Below are 22,077 nucleotides of genomic sequence, written 5' to 3'. Positions count from 1 at the left end.
TTTTCATTTAATTTCTTATTCTTTTTTTAATAATGCTTGGAAATCCAGTGCCCCCTTGATCGAAAATTCAGCTCCCCTATGAAAAGTTTCTCCATGGAAAGATCCTCCTACATAACCTCCTCTGCTCGAGCTGCCCCCCCACCAGAAAAAAACTGAAAATGTTTGTATACTTCGCAATTACCTATACTATTTATAAAAAAAACTATTTATAAAAAAGGGCAAAGTCCACAAATTGAACACCTTCCCCCAGAGACTTTGGACAATTAAGGCATCTTTAAAGACATATTTATTAAATTTTTAAATATATTAAACAAAATGGCTGTTTCAAAATTTTGATCAGGTGACTTAGGGTAAAAAGAGGGTGGGATGGGGCCTAGTTGCTCTCCAAATTTTTTTCATTTGAAAAAGGGCACTAGAACTTTTAATTTACCTTTGAATGAGCCCTCTTGCGATATTCTAGGACAACTGGGTCAATACGATCACCCCTGGAAAAAAAATAACACGCGTCCTTGATCTTTCTTCTGGCAAGAAAATCCAAAATTCGTCATTTTAGCAGATAGGAGCTTGAAACTCCTGCAGTAAAGTTCAGTGATGCGCTGAATTAAATGGTGATATTTTTGTTAAGGTTATATTACTTTCAGGGGGGGGGGTGTTTTCCCCTTTTTTCGGACATAAGACAAATTTTCTCAGGCTCGTAACTTTTGATGGGTAAAACTAAATTTGATACAACTTATATATTTGAAATTAGCGTACAAATCTGATTCTTTTGATGCATCTATAGGTATCAAAATTCCGTGTTTTAGAGTTTCGGTTACTATTGAGCCGTGTCGCTTTTTTACTTGAAGTTCGTTACCACGAACTAATTGATTATAGCTTCGTAGTTGAATTGATTATGTTTTTTGTTGTTGCTTGCTCTAAATTTTGTGTTGTTTTCTATGTTAATTATGTACAATTCACGTCCTGGTAAAAGAAGTAACTGGGACATCACTTTTAATTTGTTTTTAATTAAAACTTGATTACTCTGTAGGATAGTGATGCTGGGACGTCAAGGGACAACCCATCGGCAACCGAGGTATTACCGAGAAACGAGCAGACCCTGGACGTGAGACTCATTTCTGAGGAGACAAACCTGCGCGAACCACAAACGGAGGAAATGGCTTCCAGAACGATCAGCACCGATTTGTCCGTGAACCCGTATGATAACCCCTGCCAACCAGTTTTGACTGACTATCCCGCCACTACCATCGGGAATCGCAAACGAAAATTTAACAGCTCCTATTTCTTGAAATACCCATGGCTCGAATATTCGAAAGAACAGGACTCGGTGTTCTGTTTCAATTGCCGACATTTCAGTGGATCCTCGCTAAGATCAGGCGAAAGGTATGGAGCTAGAGCATTCATTGATATAGGATTTAGAAAGTGGAAAGACATTTCTGAACTGATACGGCAGCACGAAAACAGCGACCGACACAAAGCATGTACCATTTCTTTGACTCAGTTTAAAGCTATTGAGACGGAGGCGGCCGAATCTGTTGCGTCATGCCTCTCCAAAGAACGCGAAAAAGAAATACTAGAGAATAGACAGTACGTAAAAGCTCTACTAAAAACTACAGCATTACTTGGACGGCAAGGTCTTGCGTTTCGTGGCCATGATGAAGGGGAGTCTAGTGCCAATCAAGGGAATTTCGTAGAGACAGTACATCTTTTAACAGAAATCAACCCTGACTTGATGAAAAACTCTCGTAAGGCCTATGGCCATTACATGTCACACGAGTACCAAAACGACTACATTGAGGTCATAGGAAATGAAATCAAAAGTTCTATCGCGAAAGAAGTCAGAGAAGCAAAATATTTTGCCGTTCTTGTTGACGAGACAAAAGACCTCTCGAAAAAGGAACAACTCGCGATCTTAGTGCGCTATGTTCATGACCTGAAAATCAAAGAAAGGGCCATAGGTTGCTACCACATGCGCAAGGTTGACGCTGAGAGTTTGGCCGACTTCATTTACAACGAAATAAAGGGTATCGGCCTTGACTGGTCAAAGTGTGTTGGACAGTGCTATGACGGGGCCAGTGTAATGAGCGGACACTTTTCAGGAGTACAGGCCCGTCTCCGGGAAAAAGCACCACAAGCGGTGTACACACACTGTCATTCCCATAGACTTAACCTTGTCATTGGCGATTGTATGCAGAAAATACAAAGAATTTCATCAGTATTTTCAGTTTTGCAAACAGTTTACAGTTTCGTCTCCAACAGCAACACTCGATACCAGTTGTTCGTCGAAGCCCAGAAAACTGCCAATGTGCCTGTGCTAACGCTTGAAAGGACAGTAGTGACACGTTGGTCTTACTGGTATAGATCAGTGGCTAAGATCCTGGTTAGATATGACTGCATACTCGCAGTTCTGTCAGTAGTTCAAGAATCTTCTGACAGGGAGGCAGCGGCAGAAGCTACGGGCCTTAAGAACCAGCTAGAGTCGTTTCCCTTCATATTCAGTTTGCATGTCATTCACGAAGTTCTTGCAGTGATAAACCCTCTTTCTGAACAACTACAGGCAGCAGATCTGGTCATCTCAGAAGCTTGCACTTTGATCAGTGCAACAAAGAACGAACTGAGGAAAATGCGTGATGACGAGTATTTTCGTGTCCTATACAGCAAGTCTAAAGAGATGGCCATTAATGTCGGAGCTGATCTGTCGGAAACAAGTGCTCTCTCTTCAGCCATACCTGTTAAATCAAAACGAGTTCAGAAGATATCCGGAAGACTAAGAGACTATTTGACGACAACAACAATTGGAAAGCACAACATTGACTCCGAAAGCACAACAACGGAAGACAAAATGCGGAGAGAGTTCTACGAGGTTTTGGACAGAGTGTTAAATGAGTTTGAAGAGCGTTTTTCTGTCCAACTGCCAGTGCTAGAAGCCACACGTTGCCTTAACCCCAAATCCACAGATTTTATGGACTCAGATTTACTTTTTGTGATCGCGACATACTTCGATCAGGCGGGAATCGATACTATGCAGCTGAAGTGTCAAGCTTTAATAGCTCGTGCATTTGTGTCGCAGCTTCTACAGAAACCGGCAAATGCTTTAGATGTCTTCGAACAACTCGGAGGATTGAAAGAAGCTTATTCTGAGCTTCTTAAGGTCGTCAGGGTAGTCCTCACACTCCCGCTCACAACGTGCTCAAATGAACGTTTTTTCTCTGTGTTGACCTTTGTGAAGGACTACCTCCGGACAACGATGGAAAACGAGCGACTTTCGCATTTGCTGCTTATATTCTCTGAGAAAGCTGCAGTGAAGGAGCTCAATTTTGAGAAGCTTGTCGACGACTTCGCAAAAATGAAGCAAAGGAGATATCCATTGCTGAAGTAACTGTACGTAAGTTTCTGATTTATACAGTAAATGTTCTATTTTGGTACTGTTTTTGGTCCCTAAATAAGCTGCAAAATATGAACCCCAAAGGTAGTACGGTACCTAAAGGCATGTTCGAAAATTTTAAAATTTTTAAGGCTGGATGGGGGCCCAAAATCGATTTTTGGCCCCCCCCCTAAGGTTTTCTGAAATGGCGCCACTGGGGAAAGGCCCTCTTTTAATTAACAAAACATTGAAATGAATGAATAATGGAATAACTTCGAAAAATGTTAAACACAAGAGGACAGGAGAACCATTGCGCCGAAACTAGTAATTAGTAACAATGAAGTCCCCCCACAAAAAAAACCCTGTACAAAAGAGTCTTTAAAAGCTGGGGGTTTGGGGGGCGGCAGCCCCCCAACTGCCTCTTCTAATTCCTGTACGTTTTAAGGTTCGACTTTGGGACGCAGCCTCTTTAACTCTTTAAGAAAACGAAGTTTTTTTCATATTATTTCTGTACGTTTTTCTACAATCCATGGTGGATGTAATTTAATAATTCCTGTACTCCTCGTACAGGAATTAGGAGAGGACCCCCCCCCCCCGCTTTTAAATCATTGTATAAAATAGAAAAAAAATTAGATAGAATGACCGAAATGTTTCTTTTGCTCATAAGAAGCTAATATTCTGTTATCTCTCAAATGATAAGCTGTCCAGGTGTTATCAAAAATTTTTTGATGTTGTGAAAAAAAAACGCCCGTAAGGGACTTGAACCCTTGACCCGAGGATTAAAAGTCTCACGCTCTACCAACTGAGCTAATAACTTGCATATGTGTAAATATAACTTCTCAATAGCTTTTAAAAATTTCAAATTAACATGGGCTCTTATGGAGAGAAATCCGTTAATTGAATAGCTAATGGGTGGTTTCTGGAAAACAGGGAAGGAGTTATCGGATCAAGCTGAAATTTCGCGGATAAGCTCCTGGGCCGTAGGGGACCTTAACTTGTGAATTTCAGCCCGATCGGACAACGTTAAAAGGGGTGGAGGGGTTGGAGGGTCGAAACTTTCGGGGGGTTAAGATTTTCCTACGAAACTTTCATGGGCACTTACTCGGAGAATTCCGCATCGAATGAGTCTTCGTACACCCAGATCCGATGTCGGATGTGACCTGTAGGCGTCTAGGAAAAAAAAAGTAAATGAATTTTAAGTGGCTATGCGTGGTTTCTGGAAAACAGGGAAGGAGTTATCGGATCAAGCTGAAAGTTCGCGGATAAGCTCCTGGGCCCTAGGGGACCTTAACTTGTGAATTTCAGCCCGATCGGACAACGTTAAAGGGGGGCTTGGGTTGACAGGTCGAAACTTTCGGCCAGATTTTCCCCATGAAGAAAAAGTTGGAGGGGAATGAAATTTTGCAGGTTTCTTAGTTGGAGCTCGGGCTACGAAATGCAACCCTCCCCATCCGTCTGCGACCACTGGAACCGAAGATCGCTTAACATTGTCGTGTGTCGCCTCTTTATAGAGGCACGAGTGTGCCTCCTTGATCTATGGCCTTTACTTTTCTTTAAAAAACTTCTTTTTCGGATTTTTTTTTTTTTTTTTAATTAATACCCGAAACATCAAATAGGTTATGATCTAAGGAAACATCTAAATGGTTTCAAAAGATGTCTACTTGTGATTTGTTCGAATATGCACAGCTACAAGTTTTAGCATCTATGTCGCATGTCTGTTTGGTCAGGCTTCCAGGGGTAAAATGTCACGGTGAGAAGAGTTAAATTGCAGTATTCAAACTTCAGTTTAAGGTCGCCAAGCTAGAGTTCTAGACTTGGAGATTGGACGAGCATCGTGTTAAGAAATGTCTCTGTTACTCAGGCTGCTCATATTGGCCTATGTTTGGACTTTACTCTATTTCCTCCATTAAATAGGCGGTTCTTAATACTGACAGATCCCAGGCAGTATATTTGAAAATGGATTGTGCAAAGCACAAATATATCGTCCTGCACTCAGTGGTACAAAGCACGGTTGGAAATAAATCCTACAAATGTCAGTAATAAAAAATCTCTTCACATGCTTAACTTACTAACTTTTTTCCTTATTTTACCGTCAAATTGTTAAAACAGAAAAATGTTACTGCTACTTTAACAAGGTTGCGAAACATGAAAGCACTTTAGTGTGCTATTATCGCAATAACAATAGATCAAAACGTCGTCTTAATGACAATATGCCAGAAACCACATTTGTTATTTCTGAATGAATGAGAAGCGAACAAAGTTGGCTAGGGTGTTGTGTTGTGTGTCATTTGAACTAAGTGTATAGGAGAAGTTTAGGTCTAATAAAACTTGATCTCTACAATTGGGATAATGAAATTCTTTGACTCTAATGACTTGACTTTACTTTATTAAACAAGAAATTTACTTTATTAAATAAATCTTATATAAAGGAGTCAGAGAGGCAACTCGTTTTATCTCCTTTAACAATAGAGAGAGAAAAAAGAAGAAGGAATTGCAGAACCTTCTGTTACTGAACATCAATATCTCACACGGAGTACATAAAAAAGAGAGAAAGAGTGAGAGAGAGAGAGAGAGAGAAGAAGCGAAAAAAAAATGACTCGTAGACACGGATGGGACTTATAAACTAATTTATAAATAAATCACTTTACATTCAGTCCCCACTACTATAGGCAGAAAGAACTATCTCTTTCAATTTATTTTTGTATGTATAGAGTGATGGTGATTCATTTATTAAATAAAGTAGTTTTTACTTATTGGTAAACTCAAGAAGTTGATATCTTAAACTTAGTCTTGATATCTCATTTTTAATAAATGAAAAAAGAAACTTATTCCTTGCTCCTGATAAATGGCTATGTTTATTTTCAACCAAGAGTTTCATTTTATTGAAAAAATTATCCCTACGTTGGAAAAATTAGATCCAAAATCTAAAAAAAATTAGAAACTAGTTGTTCCAAATTAAAGCAACAAGTGATTGAACCCTTACACATGTCTCTTATTTGTAGAGAATATAACCCAGCGGTCGAGGAAGCGGGGAAAACTGCCCCAAATGGGGTAAAAATGAAATTTTTGTGGGTAAAAATTAAACTTTTGTGAGTAAAAAGTTTTTTTTTTAATTTTGTATTTTATAAACCTGTCAGTCTTTTTTTCAACTTATACAATTTAGCGATATAAGCAGGCCACGCCATCTCACTCCCCACCGCTAGAGTGTTCTCGAATTGAATCTTTGCGCAGTAAAGCACAGCCTCGGCTACCTGCTCAGTCCGTGCCATGCCGTCAAGATACAAATACATTGACGAGTCAGAGAGCCAGTTTCCTAGTTAGCTGCTGACAAGACCACCATTTTAGCATTAATCATCAATATATCGATAAAGGTTAGCAGCAATTTGAAAATTTAATTCAAGTATTTTGTTTCTTATTTTCTGTCTCCCTACAGATGGCAGCAAATAGAAAAGGAACATACCAAGAATAATTCCTTAATTACGGTTTTACACAAATAGAAGACAAAGATTTTCTATTTCGGCCCTTGGACATTGTGCCGAAATATTCATTCTAATTTGTTTCCCACTGTCTTGAGAAATTCCCTATTGTTCCACAGTATGTTGTCTAGATGAAGGTACTGACTTCATAATCTTTCAAAAGAAGTCAGTTGAAGAAATGTTTAGATAATTTGCATTGACACCTGTCTTCCAAACGACGGGAATACTTTGCAAATTAAAAAAATATCTGTTAAAAGACAAATATTGAATATTTCCTAACCTTTAGGTTAAGTTAGGTTCAGTTTTCATTCAGAGTTCACGGAGTTAACAACAAAGCCAGATTTAATTTCTTTCGGATAACATCCATAGTTACATTTAGAGAAATTGTGTAACTAACTAGTTTAAACCACGATTGAAATAACGTTTCTCTCCTGCGTGGCTTTGAGCCCATATTGTGATTTTTTTTCGGATGTTGAAAAAAAAAGTCTTATTGCTAATTAACGATACTGGATCAAATCAAGGAGTGATAAAGGTTTTACATTTTGCACTTTGATAAGTTTATAAGGGTGTAAATGGCAGATCAAACACGAGAGGCCGAGAAAATGCAAAGTGCCCAGTTCTTGCAAGAAATTAATTTTAAACTAGATTTATTGCCGGTGCTTTCGCAGAAAGTTAATACGAGTCCTGAACCTTTGGATAGCATTGATGCCATACAAGTACAGTTAAGTAGCATTATTACGCAGTTATCTAACAATGCTAAGACAAATGATGAAATTAAAAGAGAGCTGCAAAATGTGAAATCTAACCTATCAGTCTCTTATGAACAAGCTCGAAGCAGATTAGAAAAGAACGAATTTAATCCTTTATAATTATACCCCTCAACAACTCGGCGATTATACTCTGAAGCAAGAAATTACGGGATTATCAATTCGTACTATGCCGTCTCTCGGAATAAATCGAAGTGATATACGCGACATTTTTAGATCGAAATCAGATCAGGGCCGATAGTAGTAAAGCTAAACTCGGTTGAAATCAAGACTATATTTTAAGAAACAGCTCCGTATTAAGAAGGTTTGGTTTATCGGTGGCTCCGGATTACACAGCTGTACAAAGGGAGGCCCGTAAACATTTAAAGGAAATGTTGACGCTTGCCCAAAATGGCGGTTGTGATGCAAAGTTGCGAGATGACAAATTGTTCATCCAAAGCCGAATATTCAGGTACGATGGAAATTCAATAGTCGAGATTAAGCGTAATTTGAAGCCGTATTTAGTATTAGCGTAATTTAGTGCTAGGCTCCCAAATGATCCCAATAATATTCCGATGAGGCTAGTTAGTGATGCCAGTGATAGTGATACTGAGACATTGGTACCATTGACCAGCACTCCTCAGGCAGTATCGACAGCTAAAAGACCTGCTAGTGCTATTGTCAGCCCAAATGACCTGCATCGACCAGGTACTCGTAATGTAGCACCCAAAAGAAGCCATTCGCCGAGAAAGTAGTTTAATGAAAGACATTGTGGTGGTTTTTCACGTGATATTTATGACAATAAACACCGAAGTGTGTTAGCGGATATAAATAACCGCAGTCGTGAGTATTATCATGTTGCCTTTTCCCCGACTAAGAATAGTAACGAGCAATCTCAACCAAAGGCTAGTGATGTTACCGTGCAAACAGAAGGCGTAGAAACATAGGAAATAGAGGGCCATATACTGAGTCTAGTGTCATGGAACATACAAGGATTACGTGATAAGTTGACCTATTTATATCACGATTTATTTTCGTTTGATGCGATTTCGCTTATTGAAACATGGAACGATTGTTCTCCTATATCACCTCTCCCCGGGTATTTCGTTGAAGAGACCCGTGTGTAATTAGCACGAAATAATTTTACCCGTGATAGAATATGGAGCAGAGATATGAGGTGGAGAAACGGTGCAGCAACTGGAGTCCCTTCAGCTCCAGTACTATAAAAGAGCGTTTAGTGTACATCAGACAACTCATTCACAGATTCTGAAAGGTGATATGGGCCTGTTTTCTTTAAAGCTACTTAGGTATATTTTAATGCTTAGATTCTGGTTGAAGTTAACTAAGAGTAATGAAGATTGACTAGTAAGAGCGGCATATGAACAGATGTTGAAATGTGGTTTAAAAACCTAGTGGCCATCCCAAATTAAATCATTACTAGAAAAAATAGGAATTCCTTATTTATGGAATACTGGTCTTTGTTCTATTGATGTACCAACATATTTAGAAAGCCAGGTACGATTTATATTAGAGAGTCATGAAATTCAGCATTGGCAAGGGCTGGTTTTAGATTCTACAACCCTACAACATCATAATCAGGCAAAACCTAGTTTTGGAGAGGAAGTTTATTTTAAATTTAATTTACCGGCTATGATTCTACGTCGTTGGATTCAGCTTAGGGCGAATTGTCTTCCAATCCAGAACAGACAAAAAATTCTCGACAAAAATAAAATGATAGTTGGTCCTGATAGGCGGTATGTTTGTCCCCTTTGTAAAGATGATGATGAAGACTTGGATCATTTTCCCCGGAAATGCCTGGTGCTCTTAGATTTACGGAAAATTTATTTGCATGGGATTAATTTGATGCTTCCGGGTATTCTGCAAAATAGTAACCCAACCACAATATTTCGAGTGGGAGAGTATATAGATAAATCCTTAATAAGAAGAAAAAGTTTTATATGACTAATTTCTTTTGTTGTTAGATTAGACACTTTTGGAGTTGAATTGTTTTTTTGGGTGTTTGTAATTCGTACTGCTGTTAATTTCCTTGCTTGTTTGTTCTTTATTTATATTCTTGTGTGTATATGGGCTTTTGAAATACATTTATCTATCTATCTATCTATTGAGTAGCAACTTGTTTGGTACACATGATCAGTGTTCAATATCAAGGACTAGCTTTGAAGTAGCCTGGTTACTTGCTCAAAATAAGAAGTCATAGACTGTTGGTGAATATTTGGTTAAACCAGCTGCTGTAAAAATGGCAGAGATTATGTGCGGTCAAAAATAAGCGAAGAAACTGAATTCAGTGCCCTTGTCTGCCAGAATTGTGAAAGAGCAAATTTCTATATTAGCAGAAAATGTGAAGGAACAGGTTATATTCGCATTAAAACAGGCTAAATATTTTGCTATTCAGCTTGATGAGGCATCTGGTTTTAGCAGCAATTCACAGCTAATGGTATATGTTCGCTACAAAGGTGCAGATAAGATATTTTTGGATAGGAATTTCGATTTTCTTGTCCTCTCGAGTTGATATTTCCTGGAATTGATGTTTATAATAAGGGCTTCAATGCGCAAAGTCTAAAATGGGAAAACTGTATTCCTGTATCTTTGGATGGAGCTCCAGCTATGCTGGGTCAAATAAATGGTTTTTTAGCTTTCGCAAAAAAAAACAAATATTGAAGTTACTCATTGTTTGATCTATCGCCTGGCCCTTATTATCAAATATTTAGAACCTACAGTGGAAGCCGTCATGCATGAGCTTTGTTTTTGGAAGATTACAAAAATAATACCCTTGCTGACATCAAGGATACAATTGTAAGACATCCAATCGAACTCAGAAAGTGGTTTTCAGGTTACTTTCCAGATCTTGATACGCGTGCTGTCAGTTGGATTGTAGATCCTTTTAAATGTAAATTTGCTATAATACCAGAAAAACCTTCAGGTTTGGCAGAAGCAATTCTTGAACTTTGATCTAATACTGAAACACGTCTTTAATTAGCGAGTAAACCAAACCTGTTGTCTTTTTGGATGTCAAAAGCTGCAAAGGCTTTCAAAATTGCACATGAAGAGGCGGTTTGAAAATTGCTGCCATTTAAAACAACGTATTTATGCGAACAAGATTTTTCCTGTATAATTAACATAAAAACGAAGAACAGAAATCGATTAGACGTTGAAGACTATATTCAAATCGCTTTTAGATCAAGAAGTCCCAATTTTGAAGCAATTGCATCGAACAAGGAACATCATCATTTCTCCAAAACATAAAGGAAGAATGTTTTCAATTATTCCTTTTACTAATTTTTTCGATTCATATTTTTGTTTTTGCTGCCATTACTATTATTATAATTTGTTACAGTGCTCAAAAATTTCAACCCTCAATTGTAACCTAATAGGTTTCAATTTATTACTTATATGTTATATATTTCTTATATTAGTATTATTACCGTTGTTTATTAGTAGTACTAGCTATTAAATAGATAAATTGAATACATGATGTTTAAATTAAACTTTTCGTCATTGTTTTCTTTTCGAAATTATCATATGGGACTCATATGAAAGATGCTAAAAAGAGGTGATTTAGTTATATTATTTTTTGCTCTTTGCCATGAGGTAATATCAACTTACACAAAAATATTTTGGGGTAATGATTAAAAAAGTTTCCTGACCCCTGATATAACCAATATAGTCCTTCTATAAATATAATACACTAGCTGTTGGGGCGGCGCTTCGCGCCCCCCCAAACCCCCCTGCGCGCGCAAGTCGTTACGTGCCATATTAGTTACGCGCCATTGTAGTTGTGTCCCTGTGTCCCACCTGTGAATAGAGATAGATATATATATATATATATGTTTTTAACTACGTAAAACATGCGAATGTCCCATTGTCTATGCATATAAATAGATTGTCAGGTTTACTGACTCTTGAACATGCAACATATAATTGTCCATGGGAAAAACAATCCGTATTCAGATCTATACCTCATTATTCTAATGATGTGTCCCTGTGTCCCGGTCGTCATTTATATTCCCTGTGTCCCGGTCGTCATTTGTGTCCCGGTGTCCCAGTTTGTAATTTCTCTTTGAATGTCCCGGTCATCATTTATATTCCCTGTGTCCCGGTGTCCCGGTCGTCATTTATATATCCCGCCTGTGCTCCGGCGTCCCCGTTGTAGTTGTGTCCCTGTGTCCCGGTCGTCATTTATATTCCCTGTGTCCTGGTCGTGATTTGTGTCCGGGTGTCCCAGTCTGTAATTTCTCTTTGAGGTTTCCGGTCGTCATTTATATTCCCTGTGTCCTGGTGTCCCGGTATGTAATTAAATAAAAAAACAAGTTTTTTTAAATGAAAGTAAGGAGCGACATTAAAACTTAAAACGAACAGAAATTACTCCGTATATGAAAGGGGCTTTTCCTCCTCGACACCCCGCTCCTTACGCTAAAGTTTTTTATTGTTTTAAAAAGTAGAGTTGCGAGAAAGAATCAAACTTTAGCGCAAGGAGCGGGGTGTCGAGGAGGAAAAGCCCCTTTCATATACGGAGTAATTTCTGTTCGTTTTAAGTTTTAATGTCGCTCCTTACTTTCATTTAAAAAAACTTGTTTTTTTATTTAATTTCTGAAAGTTTTTTAATTAATGCATGTCTGATTTCGGCTCTCCGTACATAAATTATTAAAATGAAATTTGCATATTAATTCTTTTTTTGGCTAAATGGCTTTCTCTTAGTTTTGATCAGACGATTTTGAGAAATAAGGGGTGGGGAAGGAGGTCTTGTTGCCCTCCAATTTTTCGGTTACTTAAAAAGGCACCTAGATCTTTTATTCTTAACGAACGTTTTTATTAGTAAAAAAAATACGTAACTTAAGAATTAACTTACGTAACAAACTTTATATTCTTATATTTTTGATTATATATATGAGGGGGCTGGTCCCCTCGTTAATACCTCGCTCTTCACACTAAATCTTGTTTTATCCCAATTCTTCAAGAATGACCCCTGAATCAGAAAGGCCGTAGAATAAATAGTTGAAATTATTAAAAAAAATTTTAGCATAAAGAGTGAAGTGTTTATCTCCTCCTAAATACCTCGCTCTTTATGCTAAAGTATTTTTAGAACCCCTCATATGCGTAATAATCTCTGTTCCTTTTTAAGTTTTAATGCTTCTCCTTACTTTCGATTGAAAAAACTTTTTCATGTTTATATTTTCATTGTTTTTTTTTATAGTAATGCTAGAAAGTCCTGCGCCCTTTTCATTGAATTTCTCTTCCCCCATGAAATATTCCTCCAAGGAAAGATCCTCCCATATAGCCCCCTCCCCTGAACCCCACACCCAAACCAAAAAAATCCCCCTGATAACGTCGGTACACTTCCCAGTAACCATTACTGTATGTAAACATTGGTCAAAGTTTGTAACTTGCAGCCCCTCCCCCAGGAACTGTGGGGGGTAAGTCATCCCCAAAGACATAGTTATTATGGTTTTCGACTATGCGGAACAAAATGGCTATCTCAAAATTTTGATCCGTTGACTTTGGGAAATAAAATGAGCGTGGGAGGGGGCCTAGGTGCCCTCCAATTTTTTTGGTCACTTAAAAAGGGCACTAGAACTTTTCATTTCCGTTAGAATGAGCCCTCTTGCAACACTCTAGGACCACTTGGTCGATACGATGACCCCTGGGGAAAAAAAAACAAAAAAAAAAAAACAAATAAACACGCACCCGTGATTTGTCTTCTGTCAAAAAATACGAAATTCCACATTTTTGTAGATTGGACCTTGAAATTTTTTCTATAGGGTTCTCTGATACGCTGAATTCGATGGTGTAATTTTCGTTAAGATCCTATGACTTTTAGGGGGTGTTACCCCCTATTTTCCAAAATAAGGCAAATTTTCTCAGGCTCGTAACTTTTGATGACAAAGACTAAATTTGATGAAACTTATATATTTGAAATCAGCATAAAAATTCGATTCTTTTGATATATCTTTTAGCATCGAAATTCCGTTTTTTAGAGTTTCGTTTACTATTGAGCCGGGTCGCTCCTTACTACAGTTCGTTACCACGAACTGTTTGATTTCATCAGTTGACAAACATGACGTCAGTCGACAAACAACTTCATGACGCATACAGATCAATCGTTAAAATGACGTCAGTCGACAAACATGACGTCAGTCGACACACAAACATGACGTCACTCGACACACACACACACAGACAGCTTATCTTTATATATATAGATACGTAAATAACTAGTGAAAAGTAGCAAGTAATTTTTATTCTCAGCGCTCAGGGTGTATTCCTGTTTTATCCGAGATTTCGCCAATTCTCTTTTATAGTCAATTCCGATACCGGAGGTATCGGGGAACCGTCAGCCCAAAAGGACATTCTCTGAAAATAAGCATCCATATAAAAAAAAAATTGATAGTGATTATAATTCTACTCTGTTTCCGAACAACTCAATTTATCAACCTGTTTGCTAACCTAGAATTGTTTGACTAGTTAAAAACTGGTTGTTTCAAATGAAAACAACAAGTGACTCAACCTTTACACATATCTCTTATTTATAGTGAATATACCCCTTAGAGTTCTTCCATAGATATAATTATCTGTAAATATCTAATTAGAATTAGCAAGTAATTTCACTAGTGAAAAATAAGCATTCAAATCAAACAAACAAAAATAGTAATTGATTATAACTTACAGGACTCTGTTTAAGAACAACTCATTTTACCAAGCTGTTTGCTAACCTAGAATTGTTTCTTTGTCTTATTATTTTAATTAAAACTTTAGTGCATTGGAAAGAACAAAATTATAACTAGTCTTGAGCTTCAAGGTCATACTTAAATATCAAACTTGTGTCTTTTGAATTCTCTGCAATCCATTTGTCAAATCTGAAGCTCATCTCTGTTGTAAAATGACTCTGCCAGTCGCCAGTTTTTCCTTTTCGGACGAAACTGCCATCTTTCTGAAGGAATCCTTCCCTCTGCAGATCAGTATTATTTACGGCAGGGTTTTTCTTGAAGCTGTCAATAACTAGGTGATTTTTAAGTATTTCATAATCTTTGTCAGTGTATTCTTTGCCAAGGAAGGCTGATATTTTCTTTAGTTGAGTAATTAAATCAGATTTCATATCCTCGTAGAATAAGAACAAAAAGTTAGGATGGTGACGCAGGTTCCATGCTGCTTTGACTTGTGGCCAATATGGTGAGAACATTACTTCATCATTGATGAAAAGATTCATGAATTCTTCGAAAGATGCTGTAGTATCTTGAAATTTGATAAGTTTGTGGTGGTAGTACCAGCTAACACATACGTCTTTAGGATTTCTTGCGACATAAACAACTTTACAAGTTTCTAACAGCTTGGGAGGTAACAAATAGAATGGCAGATGGGTTTTGATAAACCTAGGTGACTGCATGGCAGCAATATCTTTAGGGGGTACTAATGGCCTGGATAGTGGGTTGTTTTTTCGTTCAGGTAAGATTGCACTCTTTGCGTCTTCCTGCATTACTGTTGCTGCTTCTTCGGGTGGTAAACCGGCCATTTCAAGGAAGGGGAAACGATCATTTAGGTTGGTTTTAGCTTTTTCATAGTCCAAGTTATTTGCCAAAAGCCACACTTGCTCCTGTGTCCAAGTTGTCCCTGTAATAAAAAATGTGGCTAAAATACCGATATATAAAAACCCTACAGGAAAGTGTATATTGGAAAACAAAAATGACGAGCGAAAATCAGAAGCTATAGAATTGTTGATAAGACTCTCTTTCTCCTTCACTCTTCCTCTCTCTCTCTCTACCCTCTCTCTCTCTCTCTCTCTGTTTCTCTCTCTCTCTCTCTCCTCTCTCTCTCTCTCTCTCTCTCCTCTCTCTCTCTCCTCTCTCTCTCTCTCTCTGAAATGGGGTTTACTGGCATTATTCTTTTTTTTTATTTATTGCTGATCAAAGTCTACTCGCTAGCGTAGACGTAAAGACTTGTGTCTCTACATGTTTTTTTTCTGGTCACTTCGAATTGAGAGGATGGTCGTAGAAAATTGGAAAAAAGCTCGTTCGGCCGGAAATTGAAAGCTCTAGAACCCACTTTGAGAGTCAAAAGACTCCTCTCTCTCTCTCTCTCTGAAATGGGGTTTACTGGCATTATTCTTTTTTTTTATTTATTGCTGATCAAAGTCTACTTGCTAGCGTAGACGTAAAGACTTGTGTCTCTAAATGGTTTTTTTTTTCTGGCCACTTCGAATTGAGAGGATGGTCGTAGAAAATTGGAAAAAAGCTCGTTCGGCCGGAAATTGAAAGCTCTAGAACCCACTTTGAGAGTCAAAAGAGATTGAGTGAATATCAGGTACCTTCTTGTGGGGACGGATTGTTTAATCCCCTGAGGGCTAAACAATATTTACTCCCCTTTTTCGAATCGAAAGCTGCCTATTATCAAACAAATTTAATTATCAACCAAAAGACATAAATAAAATTAAAACAAACAAAAAGAAAAAAGAAAAAGACAAAACGTGGCAATTTAGGGTAGGAGATGGACAAAGGAGCAAGTTCGACTTTATTATTCCTTTTAATTTCTATTTGTTGTTCATTCACACTCATTTCCGTTCCTGCTAAGTTTCACTTACAATATGACTGCATTTCTCCTTGTTTTAGATTTTAGTAGCCTACCGCTATTTAACTTTCCATCGGATACTTTTTTGGAAAACTTTCGTTTAAATTCATTCCCCGTTTACCTACACCAAAATTGAACTATGGGGAAGTTTAACCTTAATTTCGATACGCCCTACAGCATATTACTCTTAGGTCGTAGATACTGTGCCAGTTAAGGGCTTATGATACTTGAATCAAGTTTTTGTTTCCATGAGCTATTCTATTTTAACCAGAAAGTTCGGGGTAACGAACTGTAAGTACGGAGCAACCCAGCTCAATGTTAAACGAAACTCTAAAAAGCGGAATTTTTGTATCAACAGTAATATATCAAAAAATTGGCTTTTTATGCTGATATCAAATGTATAAGTTTAATTAAGTTTGGTCTTAACCATCAATGGTTACGAAACTGAGATAATTTGCCTGATTTTCGAAAAAAAAGGAAAACACTCTTTAAAAGTCATAGAATCCGAATGAAAATCACAACATCAAATTCAGCGCATGAGAGAACCCTACTGCGGAGGTTTTAAGCTTATATCTGCAAAATGTGGAATTTTGAATTTTTACCAGGATTAAGATCACGGATGCATGTTTATTTAATTGTTTGTTTGTTTTTTTGGGTTTTTTTCCATGGGTGATTGTATCGACCCAGTGGCCCTAAAATATCGGTAAATGTCTCGTTTGAATGGAAATTCAAAGTTCTAGTGTCCTCTTTGAGTGATCCAAAAAATCAAAGGGCAACTAAGCCCCTCTCCCGTCCCTTTTTCTCAAAATCGTCCGACCAAATCTTGAGGCAGTTATTTTGTCCAGCATACTTGAAAGGTCGAATAACTATGCCTTTGGAGATATCATGACCCCCTACAGCCCCTGGGGAAAGGTCTTCAAGTTACAAAATTTGCCTATTGTTAACGTATTATTTGTTATTGGGAAGTATGCATGTATTTTTCGAGTGGGGAAGGGAGAATTCCTTGCTGGTGGGATTTTCCACGCGGATAATTTTTTATAGGGAGGGATGTTTCCCAGAGCGAGTTTTTCAGGGGAAATTTTGACTGGGAATTTCCCAGAATTCCCATACAAAATTCTTAATGTCTTGCTTTCTCTTTGCCGACTCAATTTTACGCGTGGAGATGTTAAAGATAATTGTCAGGGGTAAATTTTCACCAAGATTGAATTGTCTAGAAACTAAATCCGTGAGGAGGAGAATTTCTCAGTGTAGAAGTAGTCAAATTTCCTGGCATTATTTAAAAAACGATCAGAAATTAAATTTAAAAAACAAGTTTTTCCTAGTGAAAGTAAGGAGCAACAATAAAACTTAAAACGAACAGAACTTATTACGTATGTGAGGGGGGTTGTTCCTCCTCAACATCTCACTCTTTACGCTAAAGTTTGAAATATGTCCCAATTCTTTAAGGACAACACCTGAAACCTTATATTCGTTTAGGAAGAACAATACTTTTTTGAAGTACTAAAAAACTTTAGCGTGAAGAGTGAGGTGTTTAGGAGGAGCAGTCCTCCTCATATTGGTAATAATTTCTGTCCGTTTTAAGTTTTAATGTTGCTCCTTACTTTCAGTTGAAAAAACTTGTTTTTTTTAGTTTAATTATTTACAGAAAGAAATTCAAATCGCATATAGCATGCCACCAAATTGCGAAATGTGTGTTAATTTCATTCATTGTACTGTTCCATTATATCCGTTTATACGTTCAAAACAGCCAATTTTATGTTTAGTAGAATAAAGGAAACATTTTACCTGACTTTGGAAATGTAACGACCCAAATGTCAGTGCTATCCAGTGGAAAATTGTATATATCTTTTGCATAGTTTTTATAGTTGGAGGAAATAATAAATCCTTCCTTTTCTGTTTTCATCATATTCGCACTTATTGGAAATGCTTCAGCAATCCTGCGCTGGAGGTCCTTTGGTAAAGGCTGAAAGTTGACGTCAGGTCCTTGGCTCGACATCGTGAAACTGAAAAAAGAAAATGATGCTAGTAACGAATCTCAGTGTGTCTACGAACAATATTCTGGCACTCTTTCACCTTTTTAGTGCTGTGAAGCGCTGTGCAAATATGAAATATAACTCATTTAAAATTGGTGCAGGTTTTATGGCTTCTTTTTGTAGACTAGACTTTGAAAACTGTTTTCAACGATACGTGTTGAGAGAACGAACATTAGCTCATTGTAACCGAGAATTTCAAAACGTGTTTTGAAAAAGCTAACAAGTGAGGAAGAAATAGTATTTTGAACCAGATTCAGGAATGACAATTCTTATTTCGAATAATCTTAATGATCAAAATTTGTTGCGAAAACTTGCTTTCTTTGGGAAGTTTTAAAATAGCATGAAACGCTGCAAAAATGGTGTTGAAATGAAATGAAAACCGTGGTGTAGGTATCACCACAGCTGAGATAACCATTTAGGAGAATTGCATTCCTCCATCTCGACTAAAAAGGAATACCAGAGTACGCATTGGAAGTAGTGATGTCTCCTTTTTTAATTCTTGCTTCCTCTTTTTTGGTCACCGCTAGTGGGGTGCTGAAACCATAGAGAGATGTTTAATGGTCCGTTTGAAAGGAAATTGTTATATCTAGCTCTTTTTGTAAGCATTAAAAATTCATATTTTAATTATGACGTCATAATTGATTGATTCTGTCACCTGATTCCTGAAATGTGGTCTTGTTCATTTTTTTTAAACTTAATTTAGTTAAGAACGATATTGTCTCTCAAACATAAAAATCATTTAGTTCATAATGTAAATACTGTAAATCAAACACGCTCTCAAAAATCTTAGCATTTAAAAGTTTCTGAACTTGCTGATCACATATCTGATGCTAATGTAGTGATGCAGATGTCCAAAACCGAGACACTTTAATTGCATATTGCATAAATGGTGGACATATTGCATCTAGCCGAAATTACTGATGTGCGTACATTTTCGCCATACACGATTAGATGACCTCAAATGCGTCTGTTGGGGTCTCACTTTTTTTAAAACCGCTCCCTCTCTCTCATCTTCAACTTTTTACATACAGATACGTCTTACCATTCAAGGAATATTTTAGAAATGGCCCTAAACGATTAACTATTGGATTCATTCAAATTCATTAGGATCGCAGTATGACTGTCCAAGTCAATACGCTAAGTATGTATTTCTGTACATAAGTCATTTGTTCTCAGATTTCAGGGTTAACTTGGCCTAAGTGGGGGAAGGGATTGAAATATTCAAGAACTAAAGTGATCAGAACCGAATATCGCATCCCAAACAAATTTGGTAGGGAAGTCAAAGAAGGGAACAGAGTCATGTCTTTATGGTCAGCTTCGTTTGACCTGTGTGGGTAAATGTATCAAAACTTTTTTTGTCTGCTTAATTACTACGTGGACTGGCAGAATTTATTCAACAATACCCGGCCAAAAGCTATAGATAGGGTTCCTAATGGAAGTGGAAGGGGCCCTCCTTTCTTTGAGGAACGGGCCTTATTCTCGCAATTTGCAACCTCAAGAAGGGCCCATTGGAACCTAATGAATTTTGGCAGGGATGAGCACTTACGACTGTTGTTGGGCATTTCACAGAAGGTCTTGTTTTGGACACTTCCAAAGTGGACTGGCCCTTCTAGATTATTAATCCCACTATTTTATAATGTCGAAAAACTGAAACAACCTTAAATTTAGAAACGGTTTTTACGCTGAGTTCGTCAAAACAAAGGACAGTATGTAAAAAAAAACAACTCTCGTCTAGAGTCAGATCTTTTTATCTTGAACATTTTATTGGAAACAAAATCGGCAAACTGAGCAAAGCTATAAAATTTAGAATAATGATAATGTTTGGGATTGCAAAAGGATTTGAAATTACCCCTCTCTAAAAAAAAAAAAAAAAAAAAAAAAAAAAATGTTCAATCGCTCGTTGCATATATAAAAAACCACGATGTATAGATGGTACTTAATTTATATTTTGGTCATGGTGTGGGGTCCACAACCTCCGTCTAACCCCGTTAATATTAACTAATGAAAATTATAAACCAATAGATGCTTACAGTTTACCTATGAACGTTTCTCACAAAGTATCAAATTTATGACTGTCGTGCTAAGACGATTGAAACTATTTGTTTGTCCAACGATTACTGATAAGTGACTGTTCGGTTTTCATATTGAAGTCAGATGCGTATTCTTATGCCTGGTTATGTGTATTTTTTCATTTCGGGAATGATTTTTCTTATGAATAAAGAGCTGGTTTTTTTTGTTTGTTTTTCTCTTGTAAGTAGATATAAGAGACTTTCCTTTTCCCCCTATACTTCGAAAAAGGACGACCAATAGCGCTATAACTTTTAGAAAAAAATAAATAAAAAAAACAAGTTTTTTAAATGAAAGTAAGGAGCGACATTAAAACTTAAAACGAACAGAAATTACTCCGTATATGAAAGGGGCTTTTCCTTCTCAACGCCCCGCTCTTTACGCTAAAGTTTGTCTCTTTCTCTTAACTCTACATTTTAAAACAGTAAAACACTTTAGCGTAAAGAGCGGGGCGTTGAGAAGGAAAAGCCCCTTTCATATACGGAGTAATTTCTGTTCGTTTTAAGTTTTAATGTCGCTCCTTACTTTCATTTAAAAAACTTGTTTTTTTTATTTAATTTCTGAACGTTTTTGAATCAATGCATGTTTTGATTTTGGCTCTCCGCAGAGGAATAATTAAAACGAAATTTGTATATTTTTTTTTTTGGCTAAATGGCTTTCTCATAATTTTGATCGAATGATTTTGAGAAAAAAAGAGCGGAGGAGGAAGCCTAGTTGCCCTCCGATTTTTGGTTAATTAAAAAGGCAACTGGAACTTTTAATTTTTTACGAATCTTTTTATAAGTGAAAGATATACGTAACTTATAAATGGGCTTACGTAATGAACTTTTGTATTCTTATGTTTTTATTACATATATGAGGGGGTTCGCCCCCTCGTCAGTACCTCGTTCTTCACACTAAAGCTTATTTTGTCCCAATTCATTAAGAATGACCCCTGAATCACAAAAGCCGCAGAATAAATAGTTGAAATTACTAAAAATACTTTAGCGTAAAGAGCGAGGTATTAGGAGGAGGTGAGCCCCTCATATGGGTAATAATTTCTGTTCGTTTTAAGTTTTAATGCTGCTGCTTACTTCCAGCTGAAAAAAATTGTCATTGTTTTTTTTAAGTAATGCTAGTAAATCCTACGCTCCCTTCATGGAAATATTCTTCCCCCATGACAAATTCCTCGATGGAAAGTTCCCCCAGCATATCCCCCTCTTCTCAACCCCTGCCTCCAACCAAAAAATCCTCCTGAAAACGCCTGTACACTTCCCAATAACCATTACTATATGTAAGCACTGGTCAAAGTTTTTAACTTGTAGCCCCTCCCACGGGGACTGTGGGGGAGCAAGTCGTCCTCAAATACATAGTTGTAAGGTTTTTTGACTGCGCTGAATAAAATGGCTATCTCAGAATTTTGATCCGTTGACTTTGGGAAAATAATTAGCGTGGGAGGGGGCCTAGGTGCCCTCCAATGTTTTTGGTCACGTAAAAAGGGCACTAGAACTTTTCATTTCCGTTAGAATGAGCCCTCTTGCAAGATTCTAGGACTACTTGGTCGATACGATCACCCCTGGGAAAAAAAACAAAAAACGAACAAATAAACACGCATCCGTGATCTGCCTTCTTGCAAAAAATATAAAATTCCACATTTTTGTAGATAGGAGCTTGAAACTTCTACAATAGGGTTCTCTGATACGCTGAATTTGATGGTGTGATTCTCGTTAAGATTGTATTACTTTTAGGGGTTTTCCCCCTATTTTCTAAAATGACGCAAATTTTCTCAGGCTCGTAACTTCTGATGGGTAAGACTAAACTTGATGAAAGTTATATAT

The 22,077-nt window shown here is 37.2% G+C and overlaps 2 protein-coding genes across 3 annotated transcripts in view; one reads left to right on the top strand and one right to left on the bottom strand.

Moving 5' to 3' along the window:
• Positions 1-22,077, top strand: part of LOC136033736 (glucose dehydrogenase [FAD, quinone]-like) — a 119,349-nt gene that overhangs the window by 70,739 nt on the left and 26,533 nt on the right. The gene's annotated exons all lie outside the window — the stretch shown is intronic.
• LOC136033738 (sulfotransferase 1C4-like) lies at positions 14,318-20,328 on the bottom strand. Of its 2 annotated transcripts, none has more exons than XM_065714631.1 (3): positions 20,231-20,328; positions 17,946-18,163; positions 14,318-15,206 (listed from the first exon to the last, which is right to left on the bottom strand). In XM_065714631.1, the coding sequence occupies exons 2-3, from the start codon at positions 18,154-18,156 to the stop codon at positions 14,380-14,382; spliced, it is 1,038 nt and encodes a 345-aa protein (XP_065570703.1). In that variant the 5' UTR covers positions 18,157-18,163; positions 20,231-20,328; the 3' UTR covers positions 14,318-14,379. The 2 variants fall into 2 exon arrangements, with proteins under 2 accessions (XP_065570703.1, XP_065570702.1); XM_065714630.1 differs by having other exon boundaries at positions 20,224-20,323.

This window comes from Artemia franciscana, chromosome 12, assembly GCF_032884065.1.
Source record: "Artemia franciscana chromosome 12, ASM3288406v1, whole genome shotgun sequence".
In the NCBI taxonomy this organism is placed as follows: Eukaryota; Metazoa; Arthropoda; class Branchiopoda; order Anostraca; family Artemiidae; genus Artemia; species Artemia franciscana.
This window is presented reverse-complemented; position numbering and strand designations above follow the sequence as displayed.

Coding starts and splice junctions, on each gene's coding strand:
- LOC136033738 (XM_065714631.1), bottom strand. CDS start 18,156: ATGTCGAGCCAAGGACCTGACGTCAACTTTCAGCCTTTACCAAAGGAC. Junction 15,207..17,945: donor CGTTACATTTCCAAAGTCAG/GTAAAATGTTTC, acceptor TTTTTATTACAG/GGACAACTTGGACACAGGAG.